Consider the following 19,697-nt stretch of genomic DNA (forward strand, 5'->3'; position numbering starts at 1 on the left):
TGCATTTCATGATATTTATCAGTGTAGAATTTGCTAACTCAAAGATGTGTGTTAGTACAATAAGTTGTAATTGACAGATCTGTGGTTTGTAATTTCAATTTATGCCTTCTGGCCTGACCAACCAGTTATATCCAAATATATTTGCATAACTTTGCATAACATTCCATGTCAATATGCAAATCTCAAGTAAGTAAAAAAGGCTTTATTACACAACAGATAAACACAATTGGTGAATCCATGAGCTATTATAATATGAGACTCCAAAGCATCGAATTTGAGAGTTGTCACAACGTAGAGCATATTTTTAAATAAAAAGCAAGTTACAAGTTATTTTTAAAATACAAGTTGTAAGATCTTGAGATAAGTAACACGTGAAGTAAATGATTTTTGGAAACTTAGCTGCCATTATTAAATTAATTTGTCTAAATATTGCAACGGCAGCATGTCGGAGATTCTGATGTTCAGTGAAATACACGTACATTCAGAGCCAGAGTTCAGACAACTCAATTTCTCTAGTGATTAGCATGATGATCAAAAGAAATTTAAAAAAGGTAGCGGCTAAAACAAGTATTCACAGGAAACACTGGCTTCAACACCTTCAGTAAACCATTTAACTAGTATAGAGGTATAACGCGGCTGTTCAGCACTCAATACACTCTTCATCACGCTCCGCACACGAACTCATTAATTATTTAGGAACATGAACTGCTGGTGCATCAGTAGAAGGTTGATTTATTCCTCACACTGCTAAATATCTTTACTAACTCAGCCACAGAAAAAATATACATTTCTGTATCTCTGGGTCTAGTACAACAACCGGTTGCGCGCTTTCCAACTCATGCCTGAGCCAACGCGGTTATCTATCTCCTATAGAGGTTTACACTGGAGTAATAGCTGCTCTGAAATTAGCCACCAAAATACCAAAATGAACATGATAACAAATCAGTTACTGAACCATAGACCTATTCACTATACGTTAGGTATAACATTAATTATACGTTAAGTATAGCATTAACTATACGACCTAACTAACTTAACTATAAGTATAGTTAATAGGTCTATGCACTGAACACAAAAGGCCTGCCATTACGCAGAGAGGCGGTCAAATATCTGAGAAAAAACTGACCCAAACTAATTGACTTCTTGTTATCAGGATTCTTACGGGAGCCGCATGGAGGCGCATAGAATTTACTTCCACAGCTTTATGACTAAATGGAAAAACACAAACACCAAGAAACTGGCAGACAATGCTTTTTACTATGACAACAAAATTAGTTAAAGCATTATTGAAGTCTAAAAGTGTTTATGAATGATTAAAGTCAATCAACTACCTACACATACATTGTATTACGTAAAACTTAAGGCAGCTCTAAAAACGCGACTGTTCAATTGAAACATCCAAACAAAAGTGACAATAAAGAAAATGAATCTGTAAATTAGACTGATGACTATAATTTATGGCAATGTAAAGTATGGTAACTTGATTCCCATCTTTGATTGGTTGATAATACTAACCATAGCCATGGTAGTAGTTTGGAATGTTAACTCCGTTGAATGCTAACTCTCAAATGATCTTTTACACTGTATGTATGTACTGAAGTGTGCAGCATATAAATAAGGCAAGTACTGGAGACGTGAAAGGTATGCATATGCATGTAGAACTGCATACAGTACAACTGCAGAACATGCGCAGGATATGTTCAGAGAACGTGTCGGCGAATTCTAGGGTATGCGTATGATATATGGATAAAGTGTAACAAGCGTGCATAGGTCTTGCTTAAAACAATTGCTATATATTAGAAGGAATCGTTAAATTATTTTTGCATTTCAGTTAAGAAGCAGTTAAGCGTTAAGTTAAGAAATGTAAAACTGACAAAATTCAATTACGACCATTACCTGCTCAAAGTTGTCCGTCCCCATATACTGATGAAGGTTGTTAAGCGCCAGCTTTGCATTAATAATTCCACAAGTTTCATCGCAACTCCCAGGCTCCTCACCGGACTTGCCTTCACACCAGCTACTGTAGAGTCTGGTTTCTTCCACGACACTTATCTACAGCGAGCGGTGGAGAGCGACCCAAACATGATAATGACCGCTGCATAGACCACGCGCTACTGTCTAACAACTTACACTAACTCATACAATACAATCATACACATACAACTGTACGAAATATATAAATATAATATAGTATAATATAAAATATAAAGAGCACTTGGCTGTTAGTTAATCACTAGCACTTGGTAGAGTTAACAGCCAAGTGCTCTTTATATTATATATTTATACTACTAGAAATTCCCCTGTCATACAGCCCACGACCTGATAATGGAATAAGTGATAATGGAAAAAAGAAAGGGTACTGTTGGTTGTTAAAAAAGAAGTTGTCAGCAGGAATTGACAGAGTATAGTGTAAATGAGAGTTGTTCGAGATGATATAAAAAAAATTTTTTTTTACAAAAAAAGGTTGTAAAAAATTCACACCTAATCTACTACTATCTCAAACCTATGTTTTACAACAATAAAATGAATATTAATTAAAGCTGTAGGCCTAACCTACTGTAATGTATGTAATTTAACAACAGCAATAGGAAATATGTTTATTATATCTCTGAAATGCAATATTAGAAGTAAAATGGCAAGCTGCTGTGTAATATACACAGTTTGAAAGTTGGTTGTTTTGAATGTAGAATGGTTTTGATAGCGATCTAGCAAAAAGCAAGTATGAGCGTTCACAGGTCTGGAGGTTTTCTGCAAACTGGAGCAAAATAAAAAAATGTTTTCGTCATAAAGGGGTGTTGTAGTTCTGCCCTAGCTTGTACATAAGATGTAAAGAATTTTGGCTAACGTTTTAAGTAATTTAATGAAACCTTTGGTAATTGGGAAAAAACATAGGCTGATAGACTGTGTACCACAATTTCGTACCTGTAAATCAGTCTACACCTTAAACGGTCTACGCCTCAAACAGTCTACGGCTATTACAGAAAACTTCGGACAAATAAATTCGAATAACTATTCTTATGATAAATTTATAAAATCAAATAATTATTCTTATAATTAATTATTTTTGCAAGATATTAAAAACGGAAATATATTAGAAACTTTCGGCAATTCGGCATTGCTATAAACTGGTGAAATGCGCACGGTTTTTCTTCGTGAAATGCGCACGACTTAATCGTTCTATTCTCTGTCGCTCGGCGTTTCGTTTGCCGGTCTTAATTTTGATAAAAAATAAGGCTTGTCAAGTTTTAATAACGATTTCAGGCCGAATTAATCTGTCTATTTGTGTATAATCCGATCAGATGGGTAAGTTTTAGGATATTGTCGACAATTTTCAAAGACTTGGTAACATATTTAAATAGGTTTACATGTGTTTTGTATCGTTATTATACTTGAACGACTCCATTGAAAAATGGTTAAATTTGTTGATGAGATTTCGGTACAAGGGTTTGCGACGGTGTTAATGAATAATTTTCATGGGTTGTGTGCACATGCATTTATCATAAATCTCTCAAACAATCGCTCCGCTCGTGTTTGGTCGTGGGATAATTTATTCTGCACACTGAGTATTGAGTGACTTTTCTTTATTATTCTTTATGAAACTAGTGTTTTTAATGATAACAAATAAAAATAATATATATAAAACATATATAGAACATAAATAAATATATTATATGTTTGATTCACAATGATTTCAGTTTCTCATTTACACGCATGTGATAAAATATCTAGATACGTCTGCTGCTGAATGTGGGTAAACGACAAGCCTCGGTAACAGTAAAGTTGGACATAGTAATGACTCCTTCGATTAGAGGCTGATCCATATATGAATCGATAAAGTACACGCTTAGCATACAATGAATATATTACAACAATTTGATTATCACAGACTATATGCCTTAACTAGTTATGAAGTCCTGAAACAACAGATGTAAATGATGCACGGATATAAATGATGCATTGAAAGACCAAGGTTTATCTGCTTTCAATGACCTCTACCCAACATGACTACAGTGTGCCCTCGTGTACTTAAAGCAAACCAAAAACTGCCATAATTCTGCTACAGTTTTAAGGGTTACGCGAATGTAATCTGAACATCACACTTGTAACTCATTGTGTATTCCCTATGTGTAGGGATTCCACAGGCATCCTTAGAAATGCAAGCATTACAATATTGTAAAGAGAGTAGACAATGCTTGATTATAATAGTTACTAATCTAGAGAACTCAGTTCCATCTGGTTACCACTATGGAACATACATGGTGAGGAACGAGCTCGTCATATCCTCGGTTACTACCTGTAGCACAGCATGCCATAGATATGTAAGCGGAAAGGGAGAGGCTGTCATAAACCGTTCTTTTCTAAAAAAGAAGCAGCAATTCCTCGCTGATGGTTAAACTTCCGTTTCACATACATACAGTACATACATACAGTACATACGTACTATATAGTCTGTTTTACCACTCTGTTTATGTTTTCTAATATCAAAGACTGTCATAATTGATGTCCTCTTAATACGGATCTCATATCAGCAATACAATTCCCTATCGTGAGTCAGTAATTTGCAACAGAGTAAAAACCCCGTCTCTTGGTAATTATTTACTAAGGAAGGCTTTTAGCCAAAAATAGGAGAATCTCTAGTTAAAAGTAGGTTTACATTAAAAATTTATTAATGAAATTTCGCAGTCCCACTTCCTGAGAAGTATCATCATTCAATAATCTGACCTAAACCAGTGATTTACAATGAACGACCAATAAATTTCATCACAGAGCAGCTAACAATAGTGAATTGAATAAAGACTCAGCATATACTTTTACTGCTAAAATAAAGCTCATGATTAGATGAACGTTAGGTATTTTTTATAAATAGTCCCTATATAATTGCTCACAACCAAGCGTAATCTGCTCATCATCGTTTGTAACAAATTGTTTCAATTCAAATCAGATAGATTTTGACTTTAGTTATAGATGATATAAAATCGTAACATTGTTAAAATACTATCGAGTGTAATAGCACATGCTATGAATTTAAATCACTTCTAAACCTATTTCAAGCCTCACACAGGATTACTACATATCCTATTCAACGGGTCTCTCAAACCTGTCCATCATAAACACTAATGCTATGAAGGGATGGCTAAATAGGGTTTAACAGTAGAGTTGAGTTGTAACCTCAATGTGTTAACCTGTACAACCTGTGTTAATAGGTGTTAGAGTTGCAGAAAGACTGGCGATAAACTCACATTAACAATAGAGTCATTGTCGTGAGTGGCATCCATAAAGAGAGCATGCGCAACTGTAGGCTTAAGGAGCTGCATGTTGGGCTGGAGAAATGATCCGACTGGTTTGCCGCCATATCGATAGACAAGTCGACCTTGCTCATGGGCATTCCAAGCACTAAGGCCCTCTACAAGAAATATACCGTAGTTTGGCTTAGAGTTTTACATGTCTCATACAAAACTGATTATCCAGGGATAATACACACAAGGGCTGTGCACATTCCCTCGCAAGGACATCTTCAGCAAACGTATATGACTTAAATGGAATAACCGATGAAGATGTGTTTGCTTTCACAGGTTACGACCAGCTTCATATGCTAACAAAGTGAGATTGGGCTTCTGCTTGACAACTGTTGGCAAGTGTGAGTGGTCATCAGTTATGGATATATTATGGTGACACATCAATGATTTGTGTCTAACCATAGAGTTCAACAAATGAGGACAGATGTGAACATTTAAATGTAACATAGCAGTAAGGCAGGACTAGCTGGGGCAATGCAGACTGAGCGATAGTGAGCATATATTACAGAATACTCTGCGTTTTAAAATAAGTCTGAGATTTATGTCCTAATTGCTTTAACCTTAGCCCTTGAAGACAGTGACGACAGCAGCCTGTTATTAAGATAAACATCGCGTATAATAGTTACAACATCATTCCCATGTCACCGTGATCATCCACATCTTAGCAGCCGTCAATGATTATTTATTGAGACAGAATCACAAACTAAAATGGCAACAGAAGAAGACGGAATGGCCTAAACACAGGATAGAAACTCAGGAGTTACCTTTAAAGACTTGAATACAGTCAAACCTCTTTATACGAGTTTAATATATTCAACGACCAGCTTCATATGCTAACACTGTCGTACGTTGATGATGGTGTAAATGTTCATAGCAGAGTGCTTTGCATTTCATTCAATTGTCTAATAGCCCGATAGCTTAAGATAATTCCTAACTGAATTCTGCAGATATTTATATATACGTAATAATAAAACAAATGCTCTATGTAGGAAAAAATGTAAGCATAAAATAAATAATTGATAAAGAGTTTTGTCATTGCTATGTTGTCTTGAAGACAGGTGAATGCATGTGTAGATTTGGTGATACAGAAGACAGAAAGGATAGAGGTACAGATATGGAACTTACAGTTGTGTGCAAAATTATGGCAACCCTCTAAAAAGTACGACATATGTTATGGTTCATTTAAGGTTGCTGCGCTGAAAATCACAAAAACTAAGCAACTCTACACATCATTTTTATCCAGAATTCGTAAAACTATTTCAACTCTATTCTTTTCGTTCAACAAAAATCTGACAAATGTCTCATGCTGCAAAATAATTTAAAATGACTTCGCAGTGGTTCTTTTTTGGTTCCAGCCTGAATTGAAAACCTGCTCTTTTGCTTGGAGATATTTCTGTCTTGTTGCGAAAATCCTCAGGTGTTTCTTGCTTTCGTTGTAGCAAAACCAAATTTTTTCGAGATATGCAATGATTGACAAATTTGTTCCGAGTTTTGGATTAGAGATCAGTTTAGATTACAACTCCTTTTAGTTGAAAAACAAATGATTTTTATTTAATTTGATGAAAAGACTACATCTTAAGCTTTAAAATGATGTACATATTTATGTACTAAGAGCTAAGGTGAGATGTGAAAAGCCATAGCTTTGCACACTACTGTATCTTCCTCTAACTTACACTAGCTGAAGTTTAAGATAACAAACTTGTTGATTTCCACAGAGTAAGTCTACATTTTCTTTCTAATTATCACCTCAGGCCTCATTCTTCTCACTTATAAAACTGTGATATTTAGTGTTGGCCAAGGTACGTGAGAGATTATTTCAGGTGTACAGCCAGCAATATCCTCACATTTCATTTCGTGTGAAATTTGTACAACTTAAAACAACTGTAAGCAAAGGGTTGATTGCATGGCAACAACACAGCATTGGAGCTATTAAATGGTTATAACCATAGATATAGTAAACACTAGATATGCGAATAATCAAAATAAGTGAGGCCTATAAATAGCATGACGCAACGTCATGGTGATGCGTAGAGTGAATCAGCTGATCTATGAATTCCTATTGACTTAACACTGAAACCTGTACAATTATTCCATAGTTTGTGCATCTGAGACTGCATATTTTATTGAAAATATATAAAACTTATTATATATGGATGAGTTTGGATGAGAAAGGCAAAAATCTTACACGCATGGTAATGAATAATTCCAATGATTTAAAAGCTTCTATATCAATGATAATACAAAGAGTGACCGAATAGAAATTAAACTAATAACAAACTAATGAATCAAATGAGATTTAAAAGCAGTTAATTTGGACCACTGTATTAAAGACCCATTAGACATGAGTGAAAATAACTACCCTAGGACACTTATGTATTCGCCTCATCTAACTTTCGCGTTTTCGCGAAGTCCTCCTCTCGCGAAAATTTCATGTGCGAAACTAAACTATCATAACGAACGAGCGAAAACGCGAAAATTAATAGCTTTGTTCATTGATATTCCAAAATACAAATGGCAGCAAGCGATCAAATTGCATTATCGACCTCACCCACACCATTCTACCTGCGGTTCACAATTACAAACTAGTCCAAATTGAATTTTTTTCTTATCTGTGAACCAGGCCCGTATTCCCTGGGACAGCTGGCCGGCTGAGCCGTCCCAATTTTTAGGAACTTTCCGCGGCTAAGTACAGTCAAACTCGGATAACTTACCCTCGGATAAAATGTAACATTGCATCTCAAACACAAGGTTAACTCGAACGGATTTGTTTGGTCCGTTCCTACGCAATGATAAATTGCTTCAGATAACTCGACCTCAACATCATTTATTCGAAAAGTTATTTGCCCAACAGCTATGGAGACGGTTTTTATCGCTGTAGAATATCACTTTATTCGAAGCCGTAGAGACAAACATCAACTTTTAGTAGTTCTTAGGCGTCATTATTATCATCATTAGTGGCTAAATATTCTTTTTAACGACTTTTATAAAGGTTTGCAAAAGATCTCTTTTTCTGAGCGTTTTAACTGCAGTCAAGTTTTGCCTATTTTAATTTAAAAATGTCTCGTCAGTCACATCACCTAAAACAAAACAAATCTAGAAAAAAGAACAATGTTAATACTTTCCGATAAAATTTTTTAAAACTTCACACGAGAGGCCCGGCTGAGGCTCCACATAAGAAAAACCTGTTGGGGGCTTACACCGCCCCTCAACACTCCCAGGTGTTCATAACTAGTCGCCTAACATTAGCCGCCCCAACTTGCAACCAGTGAATACAGGCCTGAATACAGGCCTGCGGTGAGCTGAACCTGAGGAATCTAATTATGTTTGTTTTACTGCATTTATTTTCGCATCACTATATTTTCGCACTCATCCGAGCTGCGAAATTAAGGTGCAGTAAAATTTTACTCTGTATGCTACTCACGAAACTAAATACTAGCGAAATATAAGTGTCCTAGGGTAGACGAGATAGCTTTTGTCTATGGTTGGTTAAACTAGATTCCTGCTTTGAAGCGGCATAGTGTATTCTGATTTTAATATAGCGATTTACTATAGTTTTGAGTAGATTGTTGGCAAGCACTGTGCATGTAAAACCTTGATTGAGATTATGTAATAAGACATATATGTTATTGTCGGTGATGTTACTTGTTTAAAAGCTCTCTATGTGATACCATAGCTTTCCATGTGTGAACGTAAGCATTTTTCTGCAGCAATACATGTTCGGCCTATCAATGGGGTCACCAATCCTCCTCTGTTTCTAACTGAGATTAGGGTTATGTCATCACTACTTCTACTTCCCACTACTTCTTTATCAGTCAAGAACTTGATACAGTCATCACATCAGGAAAAAATTCCTGATCACCGAACTCTTCATCTTCACCTTCCTCAGCTTTTGTCTCTTCCTTCTTTTTCTTTCTAGTCAGAGAATGTAGCAGGAGTTGGCCAGTTTTTTCAGCCTTGCTCTCATCCAGATCAATACAGTTAGCATTGTACTTAATGTGATATCTGCTGTTATGAGCAGTGCTCGAAGTGCAGATCTAAAGCTCTGCACATCCGGGTACATGTTATAGCCACCCTCAAATCGTATCGTGGAAAACAGAGTCTCAATGTGATCCTGGTTGATCTTAAAGGTTAGGAAGTAGTTGATGTAAGGGTAGTTGCCGAGAAGATATTGAGCAATGCCATGTACAGATTTGGCTGCTGACTCAAAAAAAAATGATGAAGGTTTTCCTATTATGTTCCACTAGCAGCTTTCCACTTGGTGTCTTTAATCGGCATAGATTGAAGTTCTGTCTTGTTATGGGCAATTCATGATACACCTGGGTTGTTGTAGTCTCCTCTGATGACATTTCACGAAGAATTTGGTCTTATTGTTACATTTATGACTTAAAAACTAGTATGAAAAGCATGCTTTATCTACTAAACACATTGCTCAATTGAAGGCTCTGATGCTGTGATGCGATGTAACGTCTTGAAAACAACAGCCCATTATATGCCTCACTTTTGCACCATTAGTAATGATAGCTATTTGCCAATCTGAGTTTACTATATCTATGGTTATAACTATTCCAAAATAGTGATTGTAAGAACCACTCGTGTTAAAGAAATCTTCTGGCCAGTTATTTGGGCAGAACTCTCTTTGCTAAGAGGCTATATACTAGTTGCCAGTGTCATTATATGCTCCTTAGCGAGTCAATTAACGCGAATGCAACCTAGCGGTGTAATTACCTCTGATCAGAGAGTTGATGCCGAGACGGTTGACAAATATATTGTCTATATCCTCATGGGAAGTGAAGAGCTCTGCTATGACATATAGGTCTGGTCGAATACTTCTCGCGTACTTCATCATATGCTGTGAGTCACGCATCAAAACAGCCAATGAACCAAGAACTGAGCAACGAGACAGAACAAGAGAGCTGGACTCTGTTTATAAAATTGTAATCTATATAATATTGACCTTAGCCATAAAAAAGTGTTGAGCATTGGCCAAATGGCAACCAATCCAATGATTTACATTATGCTTATCTCAAACAAAATTTGTAACGAGTGACAACACTGACCAGAACTAAACTCTCAGAATCACTATCACTCCGTAAATCTTCAGTCTTACAATGGCGAGATTATATTTAGTGTATTCTGAATTAAGTGTTTTATAAACATAAAATATAGTAAATATTGCATTTACTAATAATACATTGTCAAGTCAAGTATGATAGTATCCTAGGCATGACACAGGTAGATCAGTATACCTACTGACAGTTTTTGTTGTCATGTCATTCCTGTAAAAGCTAGTACAGTAGCCCATTTAAACATAAGAATGGTTACAACTAACTCCATATTAATGGAACTGTCCAATCCAATCCGAAATTGAGAAGAACTAGCAATATAACTAGAACTGATCAGGGTGGCAAAATAGCACCTGTAGCATGTTTCTTAGCATATCACTACCGTAACCAACATATAGCTAACTAACATATAGCTAAATAGCATATAGGTAGCTAAGCTAGCTAGCCAGAGTCAAAAGGTAGTAATGTGACTGGCACTGAAGCAGCTACCATGAGTATAAAAAGGCACACAATGGCATGATAAACATAAAACTGGCTACAGGAGCTAACCTCTGCAACATGAATCGGAGTGCTGTGGCAATTGTCTAGCCTGATTCCATGGAATATTTCAACAGTTTCTCTTGTGTACTGCTCCATGCGCTGCCAGAGATAGGGTGAGTCTGATGGACAGCTGCCATAACGCAGCTTGACACTGTCGCCCCAAACTACCAACTCTCTTCTCAGATAAACATTTGAGCCTAAGACACAATGAAGCCAACTCAATCACAAAATCTCAATATGGAAAAATTAAAAATATGAAAAAGGTTGTTTTTATTAATGAGGCTTGAGCACAAAGGAACGACAAAGTAATACGGCAGTAAAGTAACACAAGCGCCTTTATGTTACATTCATCTGCAAGAAGTTGATGTGCTACACAAGACAACTAGGGACATGTGCAAATTATGGAAATCTTATCAGAACATTTGTCTTTCAAATTTCATTGTACCAATATTGATTATTGATTGGGTAATGACAAAGAAACAACTTAGTAAAATGCATAAAAAGAAACATTACCAGCCTTCAACAGCCTCAAAGCTATGGATGTTCTCGTGGTAAGTGAACAGTTTTAAACTATACACTAATGACATCCAAAGAAAACTAAAATGATTAATTGTAGCACAGTTTCTCACCAGAATCGGCAAAGTTGTTGAGAGGGTCATCACCCATGACCCATCCATTATGGGCCATTATCAGCTTACATTTTTCTGGACAGTCAAAATTGGTAGTATCTTCTTCTAAACACCGACTTATGTATCCCGGATTGTTATTGGTGAAATAGCTACAAAAGTAACACATGGCAGAATAAATGTTGGTCCACATTGTAAGAGAGAACTGCATTGTTTTTCTTTAGATACCTAGCTTTACTTATAATACTGAACTGGATGAAGGGTGCATCGATCTCATATCAAACACCGAATATTCTGAATGGATAAACCTTTGAGAAAAACCGAATGCGCCTGAGCAGGATGGCATAAAATTTCAAACCTAGTACAAAGGAGCACCTGCCAACTCGATCAATCTGTAACACGAAGTTAACAAAAACAAGCTTGAACTGCTTATCAATATTCTAATGAGAATTAATAATACAATTAATAGTGTAAATTGTCGTTAATTAAAAAAGTGTTTGATCATATGATGCCAACAGCAAAGCTATTGTATAGCAATCGGTTAGTGAAGAATAATTGAACTATTACATGCATGCAGTTCTGAGCAAGACACAAATTGATGACAGAATAGTTTAGCTCTAGCAAACATAATAACACCAACTAAAAGTTCTGTAAGAATTCACATTGTAGCAGAACATAGCCACCTGTCGACGAGAGGGTCGGTGAGTGTAACCATTGGCTTCTTCATGCCATCCATGCTGACAAAACGATAGATAGATCCTTTCATAACATTATCAAGAGCAACAGCAATGTGCCCTTGTATCTCACGCTCCTTTTCCATATTTAAATGTTCGAGTCTTTCCTGAAAATCCTTAACCACTTCTGTTATGATTCTCTGAGACTCGGATTCCACGGACATGCTGATTTCACTAAAATAGAATACAAAAACAGTATTCACTAGTTGCTCAGAAGAACTTGGCATAAAACTAGAAAGGACATCACTACCAAAAACATCACAAAATTTTGTTAGTTCAGTGGTTCAAAATCGGTTTGACTAAAGCCAACAAATCTGATGTTGAATACATTACCACTGAAATCATTTATTCTAACATTATATAGCATATAGACTAGTTGAATCCCCAGCGTTGCTTGAGTAATAAAAGTATTCGCACAGAAAATTGATTAGTATTTAACACATAACAACTGTTACCATAACAACACATAACAACTGTTACCATAACAACATATAACAACTGTTACCATTCTAACTTTCAAACTTCATTTCATGATAAAAGTGTTTTGTGCAGTTTAAATAAATTAAGAGAAAAAATAAAACAACTGTAAAGGCTTTTAAAATTTTTCAAACAATTGTAACTTGAAGTAAGTAACTGTAACTTGTAAGGCGCTTAAATGTAAATAACAGTAATAAATGACTAGCAAGTAAATAATCAGCAAGTAATAGCTACATTAAGTCTGTTTTGCTACGATAATAATAAAAGATGATTTGGTAATGATACAATTAATACAAATTGAGAAAACAAAATAAAAATCATGAATAAGTTGAATTAATGATAACAATTAGTGCATAGTGTACAAAAAAGGTTACTGTTGCAGAAGCTATCCATAAACAACTTTGAATACGACGATATTGGTACCTCTCAATACTAGTACAAATGTAAAAATGAGATATCAGACTTTTTTTGTCTGGTACTTTGTCTGACCAAACAAAGAAGATGTAGAAGCAATTCCTACTCGAGATAATGCAATTGTAGATATAAAAAATATTTAGCCTTTACAGATTTAGCGATCGAACCATAGGAAAAACCAGAAAGTGGAGTGTAATGGCACATTTGAAATTGAAATGGCAAATTTGAAAATTAAAAAATGGGTGATAGTAAAAAGAATGAGCTTTTAAAAATTTCAAAAAGGATATAATGGACCGTCCCCATACGATTTCCAGTGTTGGCATCGTATAGCCAAAACGATGCATGGAGGGGTACAGAAACCCATAGTAATTATCTAATACAAACACCCACTGATAAAAATCATTAAAAGTTTATATACATTCTGTACATATTAAAAATTAGTGACAAAATAATATGTTAGACTTTGTAAATATAATTACCTACAGTAACTTGAGTGTATTTAGTGGTTATGAACTGCAATAAAATGTAAAATTACAATGTATTACATAAACGTTAAATTTAACTTAGAAAAACTTAGCTTACTAAACACTTGAAGCTAAGTATGTATTTTTAACTATTTTACTGAACTTCAACTTTTTCATCACTAGAATTTTATCACCTGTCTGTATTCGATTTTGGTTTTACTATAACTTATAATAAATAACGCATTTAAAAAGGCGCATATTATCTTATATTATTATATTATATTATTGTTGTTAAATTATTTAATTTCAAAGACTTAAATGATTTGATCATTCACATCAAAAGTGGGATACTCATTTTAACATTAACTATTTGGCCTAAACCGTATTTCATGAACTCTCATTCGGTACCAACTTTGTTTCTTTATAAAAACATATTTCTTGCATGTTATTCATATACATACAGCATTCAGTGCAAGCCATCGATTAATTACCCAGAGCATTATTTTCGACAAGCACTTGCATTCCTAATGAACGGTCACATGACTGGCAGATGTCACTAGTAAACATTCTCAATGCAATGTTTCAGGTGCAAAGTTTATCTCTAAAAGCTGAACTTTTAAGAAGTTATGAACTGTCAGTTGACTTTCTTTACCTAAACAACATAAAAACAGGTAAAATACTGCACTAGCCTTACACACTTGATTACAGGAGACGCTAAGCTACTATACATGTACTAGTACTATAAGTACCACTCAGGTACATTATACATGCAGCTACTAACAAGATCATCTCAGTGTAGAGCTGTAAAGCATGTTGAATATTCACAGAAGACTGCAGTCTCCTGTACAGGGAGTCTTGCTGAATAAAAAGCATAGGTGGAGATTTACTCTTTCTAGAAGAGTTTGGACTGCGGGAAGAAGCCTTCAGCGTCACCAACACCTCTGCAGCAAATTATAGAGATTATATCATAAATATTATTTTATAGAGTAAAAATTATAGAGATTATCTTATAAGGATTATAGAGATTATTTTATATAGATTATAGATATTAATCTATAGAGGTTATAAAGACTATCTTATACAGATTATAGATATTATGTTATATAGATTACGAAAATTGTCTTACATAGATATGCTTTATAACACTCAAATTAGGAAAATATACCTATAAATTTGTTACAAGTTTTTCAGATCTGTCTGACTGTGTTCAAGCAACCAATTTTAAAAGAAACATTTTAGAAATGAATAACTTTAAGTAAAATGATCAGTTAACCGGCAAGTCTGATAAACTAATAGCAAGTTCATGAAGTACCGTATTTAACCTTTACCTCACCTGATGAACAATAACCAAGAAAAATTATGCTTTTCAGTATACCTACAGTGAACAAATTCTGCCATATAATTGAACCCAATCCTTTTTCCAACACCTAATAAGTTGATCAAAATAAATTATTATGAGGTTAGGCCTGGACAGTAGACAGTAGACAAAACATCTATACAAGCTTTCCACACACCTTGCAAAGCCTGCTTGAAGGAGGCAACAATTCTTGGTATATCCAGCGTGTAGAACTCTTCAAGTCTAAGAGATTGTATCTGTTCATTAAGATAGTCCTTCAGAACCTGAAGTGTGATACACTCTAGTGAATACCTGTACACTTGACAGCAACACCCCAAGGTGGACACTCTATGATGTGGACACTCTATGAAGTGACCACTCTATAAAGTGAACACTCTATAAGGTGAACGCTCTATAATGTGAACACTCTATAATGTGAACATTCTACAATATGAACATTCTACAAGGTGAACACTCTATAATCTGAACACTCTATAATGTGAACAATCTATAAAGTGAACACTCTATAATGTGAACACTCTATAAAGTGAACACTCTATAATACGAACACTCTATAAAGTGAACACTCTACAAGATGAACACTCTACAAGAAGAACATTCTATAAAGTGAACACTCTATAATGTGAACACTCTATGAAGTGAACACTCTATAATGTGAACACTCTATAAAGTGAACACTCTACAAGATGAACACTCTATAAGGTGAACACTCTACAAGGTGAACACTCTACAAGGTGAACACTCTATAAGATGAACACTCTATAAGATGAACACTCTATAAGGTGAACACTCTATAAGGTGAACACTCTATAATGTGAATACTCTATAATGTGAACACTCTATAATGTGAACACTCTACAAGATGAACACTCTACAAGATGAACACTCTGCAAGGTGAACACTCTATAATCTGAACACTCTACAAGATGAACACTCTATAAGGTGAACACTCTATAATGTGAACACTCTATAATGTGAACAATCTATAAAGTGAACACTCCATAATGTGAACGCTCTACAAGGTGAACGCTCTATAAGGTGAATGCTCTATAAGGTGAACACTCTATAAGGTGAACACTCTACAAGGTGAACACTCTACAAGGTGAACACTCTATAATGTGAACACTCTATAATGTGAACACTCTATAAAGTGAACACTCTATAATGTGAACACTCTACAAGATGAACACTCTATAAGGTGAACACTCTATAATCTGAACACTCTACAAGATGAACACTCTATAAGGTGAACACTCTACAAGATGAACACTCTATAAGGTGAACACTCTACAAGGTAAACACTCTATAATGTGAACACTCTATAATGTGAACACTCTATAAAGTGAACACTCTATAATGTGAACACTCTACAAAATGAACACTCTATAAGGTGAACACTCTATAATCTGAACACTCTATAAGATGAACACTCTATAAGGTGAACACTCTACAAGATGAACACTCTATAAGGTGAACACTCTACAAGGTGAACACTCTATAATGTGAACACTCTATAATGTGAACACTATAATGTGAACACTCTATAAAGTGAACACTCTATAATGTGAACACTCTACAAGATGAACACTCTATAAGGTGAACACTCTATAATCTGAACACTCTATAAGGTGAACACTATAATGTGAACACTCTATAAGGTGAATACTCTATAAGATGAACATTCTATAAGGTGTCCCAGGATGTTCCTCTAGCACTGATGAACAACATACATGTAACTAGCACGAGCCAAAGTTTCTTGTCTGTTAAAGGGGCTTCGAAAGATTCAATTTCGAACCCCAGTAGCCATCCAGAGTCTTTCACACAAATCCGCATAAACAAAGATCTTTCTTAAATGAACTTTTTCCAAAAACTACCATTAAGAAAGGTCTACACACAGGTTAGATCAAAGCAACCTACATTGAATATAGTGGATTCACCTGACAAATGCTGTAGATAATATGTTCCACTTATTACCCTAATAGGATGAACACGAGAAAGGGTGGATATGAGAGATTTGATGTGAAATGTATCTCAATGAATCCATCATACATCAAGATTCCACCTGATTGATGGTTTATTAGTTGAAAACCTACAGTCACACTCATCTTTATGTGATTGTAATTATATGTATTATCTATAAATCTATAACTATATGTCTTATCTAAGAAGTAACACTTTCTAGCAGTGCATATTTCTAAGCTCTTTAATTAATTGAACTTTGAAAGTAACTTGAGTTTAAGCTACTGACACTAATCAGCCAATCAAAGCCTCACTCAGCTAATTGGCTGGTTTTGTGTGCTAAGCCAATCAGTTTGACTTAGTTATAGTATGGGAAGTCATACTACTTTATTACATAATATCAGTCATTGCTCAGAATCTACTGGAAAGAGTAAACTGGCACGTCTTTAGTGAACTTCCTTCTATTGCAGAATTAAAAACCTTCCACACTACGAAATATTGCTATTTCTCTGAGTGTGAGAGGGAGAAAATTACTCTGTTATGACAAACTAGAAACTTATGTCAAGAATACTACAAAAACCAACCTGAATATCTTCAACTTTGCTGAGATCAGGGAAAAGGCCACGATGAGCCAACTTGTGAGAAGCGATTTGTTGGGAGGTGTAGTATATAAGACGATCAAGCAAGTAAGCTGGCCGGAAATGAGGGCAGTTGTGGAGATTGTATGCACTCTCTGGATGATCCTCGAGCCATGAAGAGTTGTTAGCGGTATGATTGTAAACCATGTCCGTTATTGACAGCACTTTCCAATCTTCTCTCATATATTTAACTAGGTGATTGAGGCATTCGAGTGTACAGGGTGCACCTATATTAACAATACTATTAAATAGACTGGCACAAATTTATAAACATAAGGTTACCAATTATGGCTGTTCACTCAGTTCCACAGATTCATCTCAATACATTGGTACATGATAAAAACCACACGCCATTAAAGATATAAAAACACCGCCGTTAATATACAACACTTCTGCACTCGCAACATGAGCACTAGACTTGAAAAGGAAACCTGGAGTAGAGAAGGCCGGATTAAGAACCAGCTGATCACTGATAGAATAGCTTGAATTGGATTCCTTATTGAGGCTTTGGAGAGGAGCAAAGTGTATCATGTTGTAGCCTGTCTTTTTGGAGACAAGGAGTCGATCCTTCCATTCGCTGAAGCAACCTAGAAGCTTTGGAAGAACTGTCTGCAGCTGTATTGAATCCATACTAAGAAGTTCGTCATACGGGCCAACAATCAGGTTTGGGTCTACTATAAGGTAGCCAAACCCATCGCAGTTCTCTTTCTCAGCACTAAAAGCAACCGATATAAATGGAATTAAAATTGTAAGTACATTGCTAGCAAGGATCAACATATTAACCTAAGAGTACATGAACTGAATTGAAAAATAATTTTTAACATACACCGTTGCATAGGAGCTATTAATTTGACATTTTATTTATCCAGGTGTACAAAATAAAATATGCTGTCACTTTACTCGGCATAATCTCAAATATCAGTAAAACAATATTTTAGATGAATGATGAATGTTTTTATATATATATCAGGCCAGCAACCGAACAGGAACAGAAGATCTATAGCCACTTTATACCGAAATATAGCTTATATAGAAATTTGACTTACGTTCCGTCAAGAGTATAATAAAAATGAAATGTCCCGGAGGCTTCAACGGTTTGTGGCTTTGTAATAAATTCATAGCCCTCTGAAATTATATCATTCTTTTTCCAAATTAGCTCCTTGTATTCTGCATCAACACTGTTCCTTTTAGATGGAATCTTAGCCAAGTTCCAGAATAGACGAACATTTTCTGCTTGTAGTGATGGATCACAGGCATAACAAAGTTTCCATCCTGAAACAATAGTAAAATAAAGCGTGCTCGTTTTCTTGAGCTACATATAAAAATAGACCAAGAAAAACACAGTTCAGCCATTAACATACCTCTCTTAAGACGATAAATTGACTTGTCATCTTTTAACCCCTTCTTCAAAATGAATAATCTCAACTGGCCTTCCATCCAAGCAAAGAGATTTGAAATTCTGCAACATAAATACAACATAACTATAAAAACTACATTTTGCTCGTTTATCCTGTGGCCAGTAATTGGCAGAAATTAAAATTTCTCATTCGATTGATATAGAGCCTTCGAAAAGTTATTTGCCTTTTTACCCACTTACTCATACCAAAAGCTATATTGTTTGTTAGCAAGCGTTTTTATGTAAATAAGTACTTCATTTCCCAGAAAACTTTTTGACTAACTGTTGCTGTAGCAAACCTTGTGTAGTCTAGATGAGCTGCAAATAAAATATAGTTGTAGCTAAATATAGTTCTATAGTTTTAGCTTCATATTCTCGCACCAGATTACAGACATGTTTTTCATTGCCGTCATTTTATAAAATGGAGGATTGCGCCGCTCAATATATTACACTAAGAAAAGCTGTGACAACACCTAAACAATTAGTTTTTGACAATCTTTTTCAGCAAGTTATAGTTTTTATAATGTGAGATATTTTAACTTTATAGCTGAACATTTGACTTGTAGAAATGCGTTGTTAGCAGAAAAGCTCCGTTCTCCATCCCATAAATGGTGACAGCAGCACCAGATTTTGGGGTGATTTGCAACTGCCTGAAGTTTAAGCAGTAATTGAGCTGCACAGTCTAAATACCACTTTTCATGAATGAGCTTAAGACAAATGGTATGCTGTTTA

General features: G+C 35.3%; 1 protein-coding gene across 1 annotated transcript in view; it reads right to left on the bottom strand.

Annotated features, from left to right (window-relative positions):
- Nucleotides 1-19,697, bottom strand: part of LOC137408832 (glycogen debranching enzyme-like) — a 57,385-nt gene that overhangs the window by 33,770 nt on the left and 3,918 nt on the right. The window contains exons 2-14 of the mRNA XM_068095415.1: nucleotides 18,931-19,028; nucleotides 18,616-18,841; nucleotides 18,001-18,284; nucleotides 17,516-17,796; nucleotides 15,130-15,235; nucleotides 14,397-14,556; nucleotides 12,210-12,434; nucleotides 11,530-11,678; nucleotides 10,910-11,097; nucleotides 10,023-10,146; nucleotides 5,241-5,404; nucleotides 4,257-4,358; nucleotides 1,897-2,052 (exon numbers count right to left, since the gene is read on the bottom strand). Coding sequence (XP_067951516.1) covers nucleotides 1,897-2,052; nucleotides 4,257-4,358; nucleotides 5,241-5,404; nucleotides 10,023-10,146; nucleotides 10,910-11,097; nucleotides 11,530-11,678; nucleotides 12,210-12,434; nucleotides 14,397-14,556; nucleotides 15,130-15,235; nucleotides 17,516-17,796; nucleotides 18,001-18,284; nucleotides 18,616-18,841; nucleotides 18,931-19,006 — 2,241 coding nt within the window. The 5' untranslated portion in view covers nucleotides 19,007-19,028. The remainder of the gene's footprint in view (nucleotides 1-1,896; nucleotides 2,053-4,256; nucleotides 4,359-5,240; nucleotides 5,405-10,022; nucleotides 10,147-10,909; nucleotides 11,098-11,529; nucleotides 11,679-12,209; nucleotides 12,435-14,396; nucleotides 14,557-15,129; nucleotides 15,236-17,515; nucleotides 17,797-18,000; nucleotides 18,285-18,615; nucleotides 18,842-18,930; nucleotides 19,029-19,697) is intronic.

This window comes from Watersipora subatra, chromosome 1 (assembly GCF_963576615.1).
Source record: "Watersipora subatra chromosome 1, tzWatSuba1.1, whole genome shotgun sequence".
NCBI lineage: Eukaryota > Metazoa > Bryozoa > Gymnolaemata > Cheilostomatida > Watersiporidae > Watersipora > Watersipora subatra.